This window comes from Heptranchias perlo, chromosome 17, assembly GCF_035084215.1.
Source record: "Heptranchias perlo isolate sHepPer1 chromosome 17, sHepPer1.hap1, whole genome shotgun sequence".
NCBI lineage: Eukaryota > Metazoa > Chordata > Chondrichthyes > Hexanchiformes > Hexanchidae > Heptranchias > Heptranchias perlo.
The window spans coordinates 30,198,675-30,213,281 of record NC_090341.1 but is presented as its reverse complement, the minus strand read 5'-3'; the positions used below and the strand labels follow the sequence as shown (position 1 = coordinate 30,213,281).

Below are 14,607 nucleotides of genomic sequence, written 5' to 3'. Positions count from 1 at the left end.
TTGTATCATCTGCAAACTTCTTGATCAAGACCCCCCCCACATTCAAGTCCAAATCATTAATATATACCACAAAAAGCAAGGTACCCAGTACTGAGCCTTGCGGGACCCCACTGGAAACAGCCTTCCAGTCGCAAAAACACCCATCAACCATTACCCTTTGTTTCCTGCCACTGAGTCAATTTTGGATCCAACTAGCTACTTTCCCTTAGAACCCATGGGCTTTTACTTTTTTGACCAGTCTGCCATGTGGGACCTTGTCAAAAGCCTTGCTAAAATCCATGTACACTTCATCAAACGCGTTACCCTCAGCAAATATATCCGTCCATTTGCTGCTATTTAGCATGTAATACTGAGTGTACTTAAATATATATCTCAGCAGTATATAACCCACTGTAATTCTTATGCTGGAGAATGTTGCCTTTTTTTTCAGCAATGGTACACGAGTTCCATGAATGTTGTCTGCACCTGGCTAACAGATCGCATGGACCTGCAGCTTCACATCTACCAGCTAAAAATCCTCATCAGGCTCGTCAAGGTGAGAAAACCATTTTGATAAATGTAGCAAATAAGTCTCTGACTTTTAAGATAGTGAGCATATATCCAGAGAACCATGTCACCATTTCAATAACCTGGTAAACCTGTCAACCATTTCAGATGGTAGAGAACTGGAAATGCTACAGCTATATTGGGCGATAACTTGCTGTTGCAGGGCATCTAACGCTGTCTGTTAGTTAGACTTGTCCTTGCACTTTTAGGTTTTTAAATTTTTTACGTGGCAAGTTGCTGAAAGTGCGAGGGAAACGGCTTCTGGGATCTGAGTGAACAGGACAAGCAACTGTTTATCTCCTTAACCAATTAGATTGAAGGATTGTGAAATTAACAGCGCAAGGACTGAGAAGGAAGTGTAAATTTGAGTGGGTGAACTCAATGTCAAATCAGATAAAGGGAAAGAAAGATTGGATTAAGAGAGAGAGAAAAAAAAGAGACAGAAAGGAGAAGTCAAAAAAAATTTAATACTTTTAATTTTACATTTTTAAAATCTCCAACAATTAAAACCTGAAGGAATGAGACTCCACACTTGTAATAGTGACTTGACTTAACTCTCTCTGGTGAGTTTAGTTCATGTCTCCCATGAAAATACAGCAACTTCATGTCATTCAATGCATTTCAATGGTGAGGCAGACACTCAGATGCCATTTTCAGAAAGCTAACGGCAGAGCGGCACAACTCGAACAGCAACTTTTGGATTTCCGCATTTAACTGCCCATCTGCCCCTCTCTTGAATTTGCTGTACCATTTGTGCATACATAACGGCGAGCACCATTAGCCTCAGCGGTATTTTCACAGCAAATGTGTACCAATATGCTTCATCTATAAACAACAAAACCCATACTAATTTTTCAATTAAGGGTAAATAGCTAGAGAGGCAGCGTCCCTTTATTTTAGAGACTGCAGCAAATATGGGCTGAGTTTTATTTTTTGTGCCAGTTTTTGCCACTTGACTTTTTTTGTGCTGGCACTACAAATTGGTCCTGTCGCACTCTTTAGGGAGCATACTTTCAGTTAATTTAAATATTTCTGAAGCACAAACTGGAGTTTTTATTACTGACTATGGGCCAGCACTATAGGTACATTTAAATGGAATTAAAGGAATAAGTTGCAGTTCCCCCAGTGATTCATGCAAAAGCGGCTTGTCACTGAGCAATACAGACCAGAAGATCCCAGGTTTGATTCACAATCTGCACTGACTGAGTTGCCTGATTTCAGTTGGTGTGACAGTACAGTGCTCCAGTTAGCTTCACTATCCCTGAGCAAAGAATCATAAAATCATACAGCACAGATGGAGGCCATTCAGCCCATCGTGCCTATGCCAGCTCTTTGAAAGAGCTGTGCAATTAGACCCACTCTTTCCCCATAGTCCTGCAAATTTTTCCCTTTCAAGAATATATCCAGTTCCTTTTTGAAAGTTACTATCAAATTCCAAGTAGTGCATTCCAGATCATAACTCGCTGCTTAAGAAAATTCTTCTTATCTCCCCTCTTTCTTTCGCCTTATTTCTTATATCTGTGTCCTCTGGTTACCAATCCACCTGCCAGTAGAATCAGTTTCTCCTTATTTACTCTATCAAACCCCTTCATAATTTTGAACACCTCTATTACATCTCCTCTTAACCTTCTCTGCTCTAAGGAGAACAATCCCAGCTTCTCCAGTCTCTCCACATAACTGAAGTTCTTCATCCCTGGTATCATTCTAGTAAATCTCCTCTGCGCCTTCTGTTTACTATATTTTGACCTTTGTTCTTTCCTCCCCCCCTTTCTGAAGGAATAGCTTGCCAAAACTCACCGGCTAGGCTCACATATGAAAAATGGCCACTTGGGTGAGGTATTGGAGCCAACCTTTTTTAAGAGAGATAAGATCCCTCTATATTTTCCCCAGTTTCATTCCTCTTCTCTGGTCACTCATCTCAAACAAATATAAAGTACTGCTCATACGAAGGAAAAATGGGTGACGCACATATTCCATGAATGGTGTTCTGAAGTTAAAGGAGAAGTATGGAGGTAATTTTAACTTTTGTTGATAGTGTAAAACAGGTGATATGGGATAGGCTGCCCATTGTTCACCTCGCTCAATGGAAAGGACAATCATGGGAGGTGTACAACGGCAGCCGATCCAATATCGCTCTGGAATAATTTAAGATCCGTTGGATGCTCCAGTAGGTTATCTCTGGATGGATGAACTAAAATGGGTTGAATTGCCTTCCTCATCTGTAATTACCTTGTGATCTCATGGAACCTAATGAGAAGCTGGGTGACCTGCTCCTATGTCATCGTGATGCCTGTCTGAGCCAACTGGTAGGAGCCAAACAAGCAGTGGGAATTATGGTGAGTTCCATTTGGGACCTCTCCTGTGGTAGTGCAGCTGAGATTAGAAACTCATGAGTGTGGAAATTAAATTTACGCTCCCATAGACTTGCACCATTATTACATAGAATGTACAGCACAGAAACAGGCCATTCAGCCCAACGGGTCCATGCTGGTGTTTATGCTCCACACGAGCCTCCTCCCTACCTACTTCATCTAAGCCTATCAGCATACCCTTCTATTCCTTTCTCTCACATATGTTTATCCAACATCCCCTTAAATGTATCTATGCTAGTCGCCTCTATTACTCCTTGTGGTAGCGAGTTCCACATTCTATCCACTTTCTGGGTAAAGGAGTTTCTCCTGAATTCCCTAGTGACTATCTTATATTTATAGCCCCTAGTTCTGGTCTCCCCAGCAAGTGGAAACATCTTCTCTACATCTACCCTATCAAACCCTTTCATAATCTTAAAGACCTCTGTCAGGTCACCCCTCAGTCTTTTTTCTAGACAAAAGAATTGTTCTCTATCTCAAAGTTAACTACAATCATACTGTTTATGATGCCCGTGTACAAATTCCAGCAGTGTTTTACAGACAGTGGTTTGTAGACCCTGCTGGATCCATAGTGTCACTACAGAAGCAACAGCCTGAATCCATGGAACGAAGTGCTCCTGAACTAGTGAAAAAAATTATAAAAAGAATTAAATGATTAAAGGAAATATTAAAGGTACGTGAAACAGGGCATGCATTATAAATAATAATACATACATATATACACACAACAGGTAAATAGTGGTGCACAGAAAATAAATGACTGAAGCACACCAAGTAGCTTGCTTCAGCCTGTGACAGTGATCAGCTATTGAATTCTTGAAATCCTACATGTATTAATGGTACCTTTATAAAATGTTTTATGGTTGCTATTTCTATCCCTTTTTCTTCACAGGTTTAGTTCAACATCACATAAATTTCATGAGGCCCCAAAAGTATATAGGCTAACTTTTATTTATTTTAACAAAATGACTATATATGGGTCTGGTTCAATGATAGCAGTTCTGTCTCTCCCATTGTACATTAGCCAATGAAAGGGCCATTGCTGTAGTAAATGTGATTTTTGTGTGTGTGTGTGTGTGTGTGTGTTTGTGTGTATCTCCATCAGAAATATCTGAGCTTAAGTGTTGCTTAATACAATGATATGAAATGAAATACATAAGTTGTAATGTACACTGTATATGCATGGTAGTGGTGCTGGTGGGGGTGAGGATTGTTTAACCATTGAGCAGTTTAGTTTCAAAGGCTGCAGAAAACAAGCAGAAAGATTAGGTAAAAGATTTTTTGAAGTGGCTAACAGAGAGCTGTTATGAGCTTCTTTATTGACCATTCAAAATGACAAATAAAGCAAATGTTGAATTGAACATATCGATATTTTAATGTATTAAAATGCTCACATATAATCACATAACTTCCTGTAACAGCCGTGGTTTAGTGATAGCACTCTTGCCTCTGAGTCAGGAGGTTGTGGGTTCAAGTCCCACGCCAGAGACTTGAGCACATAATGTAGGCTGACACTTCCCTGCAGTGCTGAGGGAGTTCTGCACTGTCAGAGGTGCTGTCTTTCGGATGAGACGTTAAACCCATCTATTCTCTCAGGTGGACGTAAAAGATCCCATGGCACTATTTTGAAGAAGAGCAGGGGAGTTCTCCCCGGTGTTCTGGACAATATTTATCCCTCAACCAACACCCAAAAACAGATTATCTAGTTATTATCACATTGCTGTTTGTGGGATCTCACTGTGCACAAATTGGCTGCCACGTTTTCTACATTATAACAGTGACTACATTTCAAAAGTACTTCACTGGATGTAAAGCGCTTAGGGACATCTTAAGGTCATGAAAGGCGCTATATAAATGCAAGTTCTTTCTTTCTAACTGTAACACTTACTCCTGTAACACTTTCTTGTCACTTGTTTTCCATCACTATTTCTGTCACTCTATTTCCGTCACGCCAGTCTGCCATGCTTGAACTTGCTATTTCTAACCCGATTTCTTATACTTACCATTGATTGGCTCATTCTTCCATGTGACTCACTTAATTTCTGGTCCTCCCAGCTGCCGATTTGCATCTCTGAGCTGCAGGTGGCGATGTTCTCAACAGGTCAGCCTACCTGAGGCCTGTGAACATCGGGCCTCTCACCGACCCAAGTTGCTGCTGCCTCTCCCCGCTACCCAGCTGGCCTCCCACCATGCTCCTAGCCGGTAAGTTTGTTAAAGTGCTTATTGCACCATGCTGCTTCCGACCCAACCTGCCTGCAACTAAAGAATCAGTTCCCACGCCTACCAAGTTTGCTGCCCATTCTACCTCACGGCCTCAGCTATCTCTGTGTATCCACCCCTCCCAGCCATCATTGTTGACCTTTCTAAGGCCCAAAAATGGTCTCCCTGTTGGGTTTCAGGCTATCAGCTAGGAAACATCTGAAAGTGCTTAGTGTACTTTTAGTGTGCACTGTCAGGAAACACACAAAAAGTTCAGTAAGCATTTAAACTGAGCTGAAACTGATTCCTGGTTAATAGCTGGGAAATCATTGGGGAGGCCACTTCTCAGGCTGTGGGTTGGTTAGGGGATCAGGAATGGTGGTCAGTGCTGCAAACACAGTGGAGCCAGTGGATGACACTAAAAGAGCCGAGGGATGATGGGCCACTTTCTCTTCGGACCCTTCCCCCTCCCTTTTAATACTTGCCCCCCACCCCATCTGTCATGCCATGCCCCCCTTACTACTCTAAGACTCCTAATCCTAATCCTTGGGACCCCCTTCCCCATTCCTTCCACTTTCATTGGTAGCATTAGCGGAGTCCTAAGATACGGGTGCACTGGGAGGGGTCTGGGAGCTGTGAATGGGGGATGTTGGACCTTGGATCTGGCCTCCCCAATCCTCCTAGAATGCAGACCTCTCATGCACTGCTCCAAGACCTTTCCCAGAGCACCTGTATCCTAGAACTTCCTTAGTGCTACCAAACCCTGAGTCCCACCAGTCTGAGTATTTCCAGATGCCGGGAACTCCTACCCAGTTCTGTGACATCCCAGAACCCCTTCCAATGCTTACAGATTTGGGGGATGCCATTTCTAACAAACCACCTCACCCCACCTGAACCATAAAAATATTCCTCCAGTATTGCCAGTCCACATAACACTTCCCACCCCAGTCTGCCGCACTGCAGAAACCCTAGTTCTACCAAACCTAAAGAACCCCTATAGGCCTAAACACCACAATACCCCCAGTCCTGAAAATCCTCAGCACCCCCCACCAAGTGTTTCCAAGTTCCAGCACCCCTTACCTAATTCTACTAAGCCGAGGACATCACCCAGTGCTGCCAAGTCAGGAGTGGGTACACCTGATTTTGCCAGAGCAAAATTTTATTTTTATACTTTTTAAACCCACATTTGCTTGTGGCTCAGTCACACATCAATCTCAACAGTAAGTATCATCTAAGCAATTTAATTCAGTAGTTCAAAAAACATTTTACTTTTCTTTGCAACTGGCTCCATGAAAAAACTAAGCATGGTGATATTGGTAAGTCTGGAAAAAATTATTTTCCTTTCTCCTTCACTTGTTTCTTCCTTGCTTTCCTCCATCACTTCTGTTTCTCTCACCTGCCCTTCTATGTCTCATTGCCTTCACATCTCTCTGTCTCTCACCTCCTTCCTTTGTGTCTTTCTCACCTTCTCCTGTCTTTCACTTCTCTCTGTATCTCCATCCCTTCTGTTTCTCTCTCTTTCACCTCATTCTCTTACCGACAGACCATTTGGGCCAAATGTCCTGTTTCTGTGCTGTAAATTCCAAGTAATTCTTATGTCTTTCTCATCCCCTACCTGTTTGTCTTGCTTTCATTTTCTTCCCTTTTGTCTCCACTCCTTCCCTTCTGCCTTTTACTCCCCTCCTGTTTCTCTTTCTCCTTCAGTCACCTCCTTCCCTCTGTGTGTCTTTCTTTCTTTCTCTCTCCTTCCCTGTGTTTAGACCTTCCCTCTGTCTGTTTGACTCTCCTCATTCCCATCTGTCTACATCTTTCTTCTCTTCTGTTTCTCTCTTTGAAATCTGTGTGTGATTCTCTTCTTTCCTGTTTGTGTCTGGCTGTCCCTTTTCACTCTCTCCTCCTTCCCTTTTCACTCTCTCCTCCTTCCCTTTTCACTCTCTCCTCCTTCCCTTTTCACTCTCTCCTCCTTCCCTTTTCACTCTCTCCTCCTTCCCTTTTCACTCTCTCCTCCTTCCCTTTTCACTCTCTCCTCCTTCCCTTTTCACTCTCTCCTCCTTCCCTTTTCACTCTCTCCTCCTTCCCTTTTCACTCTCTCCTCCTTCCCTTTTCACTCTCTCCTCCTTCCCTTTTCACTCTCTCCTCCTTCCCTTTTCTGCTTTACTCTCATTCCTTTTCTGGGTTGCTGTCTCACTTTTTCTTGTTCATTCTCTCCATATCTGGTATGCTTCTCTCTATCCTCTCACTATCTTCTGTTTCTCTCTCTTCTGATTCTCTCTTTCCATGCTCTGTCTTTACTCTCTCCCCTGCTTTGCTCTTTGCTGCTCCTTTCTCTTTCTCTCTCCTTCTCCTCTTTCTCTCCTCCACTTTCCTACTAAACTTTTTCATACCTGTCTCTCCTATTCAGTGCAGTGTGGGGAAACTGTGGGTTGAAGCAGCCCAGATAGCTGATGGAAACAAGCAAGGGCTGCTGACCAAATGGGATATTGAATTTGGGTCCAATGAAGCAGCCGGTGAGAGCAAGCACTGAAAAAGCATGCAGAATGTGAAGAAGCTACAGCACCAGAATGGAGCAATCAGCTTGCGGGGGGGGGGGGGGGGGGGGCAGTAAATCCCAAATCCATGTATGTGCAAAATGACTTTCCTACAATGCAAAGTGGCACACTTTATAAATAGAGTGCTTTCTGAGCTGCTTTGCACTGTGGTCCTTACTAATCACTATTAATGTCCCTTTTTCCTGGTGACTAAGAACTACAACGCAAGTTACTTACTGTTCAGGCAGTTCAGCTACTAAATTTCAACATCACAAATATGCAAAAAGGCTTAAACTTATGACAGGATGCCCACCTCTACAAACCCCCTCTCGCACTCCGCAATGTTGCTAAGGATGGTGATACTGAAGCCTGGAAAAAAAAGTCTTCTCCTTTCTCCTTCACTTGTTCCTACCTTGATTTCCTCCTTCACTGTTGTCTCTCTCACCTTCCCTTGTATTTCTCATCTCCTCAGTGCTCTCTTCTTCACTTCTGTCTGTCTTTCTCACCTCCTTCCCCTGCTGCAAAAAATTAAAATTAAAAGCATAAGTAAACCAACATATAATAATAATCAATGCCACTGTTGTTCACAGAATGTTGGACAGAATCGCAGAACTTGATCTTCAAAACATTAATGAAAATCCGAGAATGCCATTTTTAAAAAATGTAATATGACCTTAAATCAGTTGCCCTCACAATAATATAGTGTACATTGCATGGCATAACACCTCATTATTAAAAAACAGTGCACCTACTGACTCACTGCAAACAACACCACAGGAGATATGCTACTATATCATTTAACTGTTAATATGTTGTATGTTTCAAGTTCTGTATTCCTTGCAGAATTCACTTTATACAAATGGGCTGAAATAACATTGTGCAATATTAGAAATGAATGCATTAAATGAAATTCCTCTGTCTGCTATTGTAACATAGGTATTAGCTCATTTGAGATAAATGTGTTAATGCCTTCATCAAAGAATTTCATATAAACCCATTAATGTGTTCAGTACTGATATCACATAATGGAATTTCAAACCAGAAGGCACTACAAAGATTACCCCTGCTGAAGTCTAGTAACTCTCACGGAAGAGTTCTAAATGCCAAACCAGATTTAAATTCAGCCTTAACTGGCACACAAGCATCCCTTTCTGCAAATTTCAAGAGTTCTTGGCTAGGCTGCCAGATGAACACTTTGCTAGTAAAAGCTAGCACAACTGGCTCAGCACGTCATCATAATTATTGATGGGAGCACAGGGAGACTGTGAGTCAAACTGCTTTATAAAAGGAGAAAAATAACAAATAAATAAATAAGTTACTGGCACAAAATTCCAAGGTCACTCAGTGTTAAATCTTTCAGAACCCAGCCTGCTTAAATTCAAACATCATTTGGATTCATTACTGAACTCTATAAAATAAAGGTCAGTAATCCAGAGTTTTAAAATGCAGAACATAAGTCTGTCATGGCAGTAGCAAGGTATTTAATCAGCCTGCAAATGAGATCAAAGTGTTTGCTTCCTAATCTTTACTTTTCATTTTGGTTTCTCTTCTTAGAAGTCTCCCTGGGCCATGCACAGTTCCCCAGGCATAGAGAACTTCAGGGTAGGCTGCATTTGTCTCAATTGACCCATTTTAATTTGGGCATCCCAACATTAAACAAAGCCACTAAGAAAAACAAGTATTGATTGGAAGATACAAGGGGCATTTATCACAATTGATTATTCATATCAATACCTGGTAGATGCCAACTGGACACAGTAATGTGGGACCACACTGAGAAGGACTGCGGGCGCAATAGTCTTTCTCGTCTTTCTTCAATGACCGCAAAGTTCCAATGCAGATTAAGTTTATGGCGTATAAGACGTGCCCGAACAGTTCTGCTTCGTGTTTCAAAATTCCTTGGCATACAACTGAAGGGCTTTCTTTAGCCTGTGTGTGAGATCCAGAACAAGCAGGGTGGTGGATTTGTGGCAAAAAAAGGGAACTAGTGACTGGGAAGGAGGGTTTCCTCCTACAGAGTACCTCTGGAGGTAACTATTTCCCAATGCCTCTCACATGAGGACCTGAATTAAACAGGTGATGATGAGTAGGTCTGGTATGTGGTATGACACTTGGATTTCTAAGACATTAACGAGGCTGGCATATCACAAACTGCGCTGTAGAGGTCCTTCCATAATGCTGAAGGCAGAGGTCTATCATACAGCTGATGAAAAAACTGAGACATAGAACGACAGCTGTTTGAAGGCATTACTTGAAGGTTGGATATGAGAATGCATATCCACGGTTTGGTGCTACCACAATTGAGTTGCATCTGCTACTGAAGCTCCAGATGTCCAGCTGGTGTCACCACTATTCAATGGCTTATGGTGTGTGTCCACACTGTGTCCAAGAAGAATGCACTCACACATTTTCTGGTGTATTGTGCTCCTCACCAGTCACTTATAAGGAGCTCATGGTATCTGCTGTCCACTTGATGAAGACTGAAGTCTATGCTTGTAAGTTTTCTAATGACTAACTAGTGACTATCCTCTTTGGGATCTGTTTGGGGTCAAGGTGGCTCCAAGAGAACATTCCAGGCAATGGAAGATTGAAATACAGTCAACTGCAGCAAACTCTACTCCAATACATGGGCCGGGCAGGTCTGCAGTATTCCAGGGAAATGTTGATGATTGAACAGCCAATCTAGTTCATTAACAAAACCTGAAGAGATAGACCTGTTACTGGGAGCTGGGATTCGGAAAGTAAAGCAGAGGGCAGGGAGCATGTTGTCCACTTGCCATCTCAGATGGAAATGTACTTAATGAAGGAAAAAGTAATATATTTCACATATGTATAATTTTCCTGTGGATATTTGCATGATGGGCCCAAATATTTCCCTTTCCTGATGCTATCACTTTTTTCAGTCCATCGTGAAAATTGTGTCCAAGTTGAATTAAGTTATCCCTACAAAAAAATGCACAGTGCCTTGCATAAGAGTCACATTACTATTTAGATTTGTATCCTATCTAACTCCAGGATAGATTGTGAATGTCTGCGGGCGGGAACAGAGAAACTCTGTCCAGTACTCTTGGTGCCACAAACACTGTGTTTGCACATACACTAGGTGTTGAATATTCTTTCAAATTAGCATTGAACAAAAGAAAATAAGTGCATAGTTAGTTTAGGTTTATATTAACCCAGTTATTTGTAATTAAGACACTTTCATTTTTGCCATCCAGTGATAAATATCCTTAAGAGGCACTTCACATAAAAATCTGTAAGCATGTTGATCATACATCTTTATAACATTAATGATGTGCAATGCTTAACATTAAGTTTACTGTATGAAAAGGATTTAAAGTGCTGTTGTGTGCAGTTGATTGGATGTGACTTTAAAATTACTGTGAATTGTCCGAAATAGTATTAGTAAAGCATTATTCTTAATATATAATGATGCTTCTGCCAGTTAATAGAAGTTGTCATTTTTAAGTATTGAATGTAATATTTTACACCTGTTCCTATATATCTTTGGACTCTTGTAGAAAACATACCGAGACTTTCGGCTGCAGGGAGTACTGGATTCGATCTTGAACAGTAAGACCTATGACACAGTGCGGAACAGACTCGCTGTAGAAGAAGCCACAGCATCAGTTTCAGAAGGTGGTGGTCTCCAAGGGATTACAATGAAAGACAGTGATGAAGAAGACGAGGAGGAAGATTAGATCAGAGTTAGATTTAGAGGCTGAAATTTTGACATAGCCTGGTGACAAATGCATGTACCACTCTGTTATTCAGTTAGCCACAGTAGGATCTTATTTTTCAACTCCTCTTAGTGGAAATGAGGGAACTGTTATAAGTAAGATTGAAATTTTAGCTGTGTGAAAAATTTAGCACTTATTTGAACCATTGATTTCTAAATTAATTTCTATATGTTCATAAGCAATATGGAGTAACCATTGTTTGATAATGTTAAGTGAGATATGTAGGAATATTGCTAGGTGTGACCCTGTTAAATGCAGAACCTATTTGGCGCTTCATCAATGTAATGTATATATATATATCTTGATGGTAAAATGTTGTGGAGATGAGTGAATTAGGTAACTTTATTTATTTATTTATTTATATTTCTTTACTGGCTGCCAACTGCTTAAAAAGAAAATGCCCTTTATATTAGTGTGATCCATACATTTTATTAATAACCCAATTGCATTTTTGTTTGACATTCATTTTTCAATTTTGTGTATTTCCTTATCAAATTCCTCCTTCTTGAATGCATTTCTATGTATGCAGAAGAGGCATGCAGAAGAAGGTGATACAACAGTTTTCTTTTGTTAAGGTACTTCTGAATTGAGTTTTTCCTTTTGGAAATGGTGTGTTTATGCCCAAATTAAAAACACTCCATTTTATTTATTTTATGAAAAGTAATAATCTGCTATGCATATTGGATCATTCCTAATGAATTACCCCCAAAAATCAAAAATATACTCAATCTGTTCATCTGCCTTTTTATTTTAAGCTACAGTGATTTTTAAATGTTCCCCATTGAACAAGTTTCTTTTCAAATGATTAATTTGAGTAGTGTGAGCTATCTTCACGTAGCCTGTCCGTTTCTTCCACATATTTTGTTTCACAGTTGGTTTCTTGTATATATAATGCTGTATAATGCATTTGGAGAAGTAGCTGCATGACAAAGGGATCTCCTTTTCCTCCAAAAGCTGTTAGTTTCTGTGTGAAGTAGCTGGTGGTGGAACGAACCATCTCGCTTTGGCCTTATAAAAGCCCACAGCTGTAACATGGCAAACTGTGGATTCTTAGTAAATTAATTGTACAAACATCTATCACTCGTGCTCTTTAAATCGTGTTATCCAAATGCAATTCTGTGCCATCGCAATGTCCTTACACAATATTTTTTTCTGTATGCACAACGTTCAGAATGAAACTGACTGACTGAAACAGAAAATACCAGGGGGAGTATTGAGTTCAAGCTGACTTACCACTAGTGTGTTTAAAAAGTTTCGTGACTAATAATCTACAAAATCTTACTTTGGAATAATTTCAGCTGTGGGTGAAAGTTCTGTGTAAACATTGACTAAAACTGCTGAATCATTTTATTTCAAAGTGACACTGTACATTTGTGCCTAAGATCCAGTAAACCAAGATGATAATGACATTTGTATTAGGTCCTGTTTCACACAATATTAAACATCCAGGAAATTCACTACAAAAAGATCAATTGACCGCATATATTGGAAAATGGACCCAGAGCATCTGTATAAATATGGATATCACAAATTTATGAAATTATTTTATAGCTACTACCTGCATATATGTTCAATATCTGAGACAAACGCTTGTAACCTGACAACACTGGTTTATTTCAGTTAGTATAAATTGATATTGTTGATTACTGCTACGACAGAAAGGCTGTTAAAGCCCTACTATTGATCTGTTTATCAACCTCAATTAAAACATGTTGCATTGTGTGATAACTCTAATGTGAGATATACAGGAATATTGCTAGGTGTATCTCTGTTAAGTGCAGAACTAATTTGGCACATCATTCATGTACTACAGTAATAATATATATTATGGGGGTGACTTTTCCGTGGGGGTTCTCCTGCTTATCCACCGTAACATTGGCAGAAGAGCCACAGTGACCTCAGAGAAATGGCGTAAACACTGCAGTTTTAACAGGGCAACTGTGACTTTTCCACCTAAGTTACGAGGGTCAAGTGGGGAAACACCTGCGGAGATTCACCTCCTCTATCTATAATATATTAAAAGTCTTGCATATAAACAGCACTTCCTGTCACACTTCTTTCCATCATTCTAATCAGTCATGGTTCTCACTCACTCTTAATTGTAATCAAATTAATTACAATTCGTCCAAAATTTATTCTAATCTAATTTTAAAATTTTATTTGCCAGACATCCACACATCATTCCCACTTGATGCTCATCCTCCCAACTGCATCTCTGACTCACAATCAGAAGAACTTTCCATCTAATTTAAGGCCCTGTTTCTTCCTCCTGCACCTCTATTTTTCAATGCATTAACTATGTTTCAAGTAGTTTTCAGCAAGACCAGGATGCCTTATCCGCCATCTTCTTTATCACATCTCCTTCTCAGTATTTCTCTAAGTGAGATTAAGGGGCCACCGACAACAACAACAACATCAAAGTGACTGAGCAACCACATCTGCACCATAAACGAAAGCGCAAATAGCTGGTGCCTCTTTCAAAGCAGACTCAGGATCTTCACTCCAGCCTGCTTGCCTCTAGTTATTTCCCTGAACAGGTCCCTGCTCACTCAAGCTTTCAAAAAAATGAAGCCCAGAGTAGCGACAGCTGTTGCCAGAAACAGTTCTCTCCTATAATCCAGGATACTGTCGGCCTAGGTATGCCGCTTAAAAGTACACATTGAAAAAGTTCTCTCCGCAATACCAAGGTTATGATCTGTCCTTTCAATTTGAGATACATTGGGCCCATATATGGTATTCATGCTAAAACCCTCTCACTCCTAATACTAGTACACCTTTATTTTCTGAAATATGATCCTCATTATTATCCTGTGATCAGTTCTTTTTACATTCAATTAAGTCTATCAATGCACAACTATCCTATCTGTTAGTACCTAGATGTTACTCATCAACAGCATCTCATATCTTTCCAGATCATCACCAGCCTACTTCTCCACAATTTTGCCATTCAAACTGTCATCATATCCCAGCACAGTGCACTTCTATAATGTCATATGCCCCAGATACATAATAAGACAGTTACTCACCTATCCATGCTTACTCATATACACACATAAATACAATAGATCAGACTCATATAAACATGTGCTAACACCTCTCACACAGAACCTGAACAGAATACAATAAAAAAACTCTTATCTAATAACCTATCAAATATTCATTCTTCTAGATCGTTCACTCCTATCCCTGCACCTCCCAATCCTACCTCCAATACCTTATTCCAAC

The 14,607-nt window shown here is 40.4% G+C and overlaps 1 protein-coding gene and 1 long non-coding RNA gene across 5 annotated transcripts in view; one reads left to right on the top strand and one right to left on the bottom strand.

The window, feature by feature from the left end:
- Positions 1–12,453, top strand: part of cadpsa (Ca2+-dependent activator protein for secretion a) — a 416,704-nt gene extending 404,251 nt beyond the window's left edge. For all 4 annotated transcript variants that reach the window (XM_067998838.1, XM_067998836.1, XM_067998835.1 and 1 more), the window contains 2 exons: positions 431–535; positions 11,164–12,453. In XM_067998838.1, the coding sequence (XP_067854939.1) occupies positions 431–535; positions 11,164–11,343 (285 nt within the window). In that variant the 3' untranslated portion in view covers positions 11,344–12,453. The remainder of the gene's footprint in view (positions 1–430; positions 536–11,163) is intronic.
- The window catches only part of LOC137334227 (uncharacterized), a 67,822-nt gene that overhangs the window by 7,600 nt on the left and 45,615 nt on the right, over positions 1–14,607 (bottom strand). The window contains exon 2 of the long non-coding RNA XR_010966101.1: positions 8,055–8,160. This is a non-coding gene — a long non-coding RNA (uncharacterized lncRNA). The remainder of the gene's footprint in view (positions 1–8,054; positions 8,161–14,607) is intronic.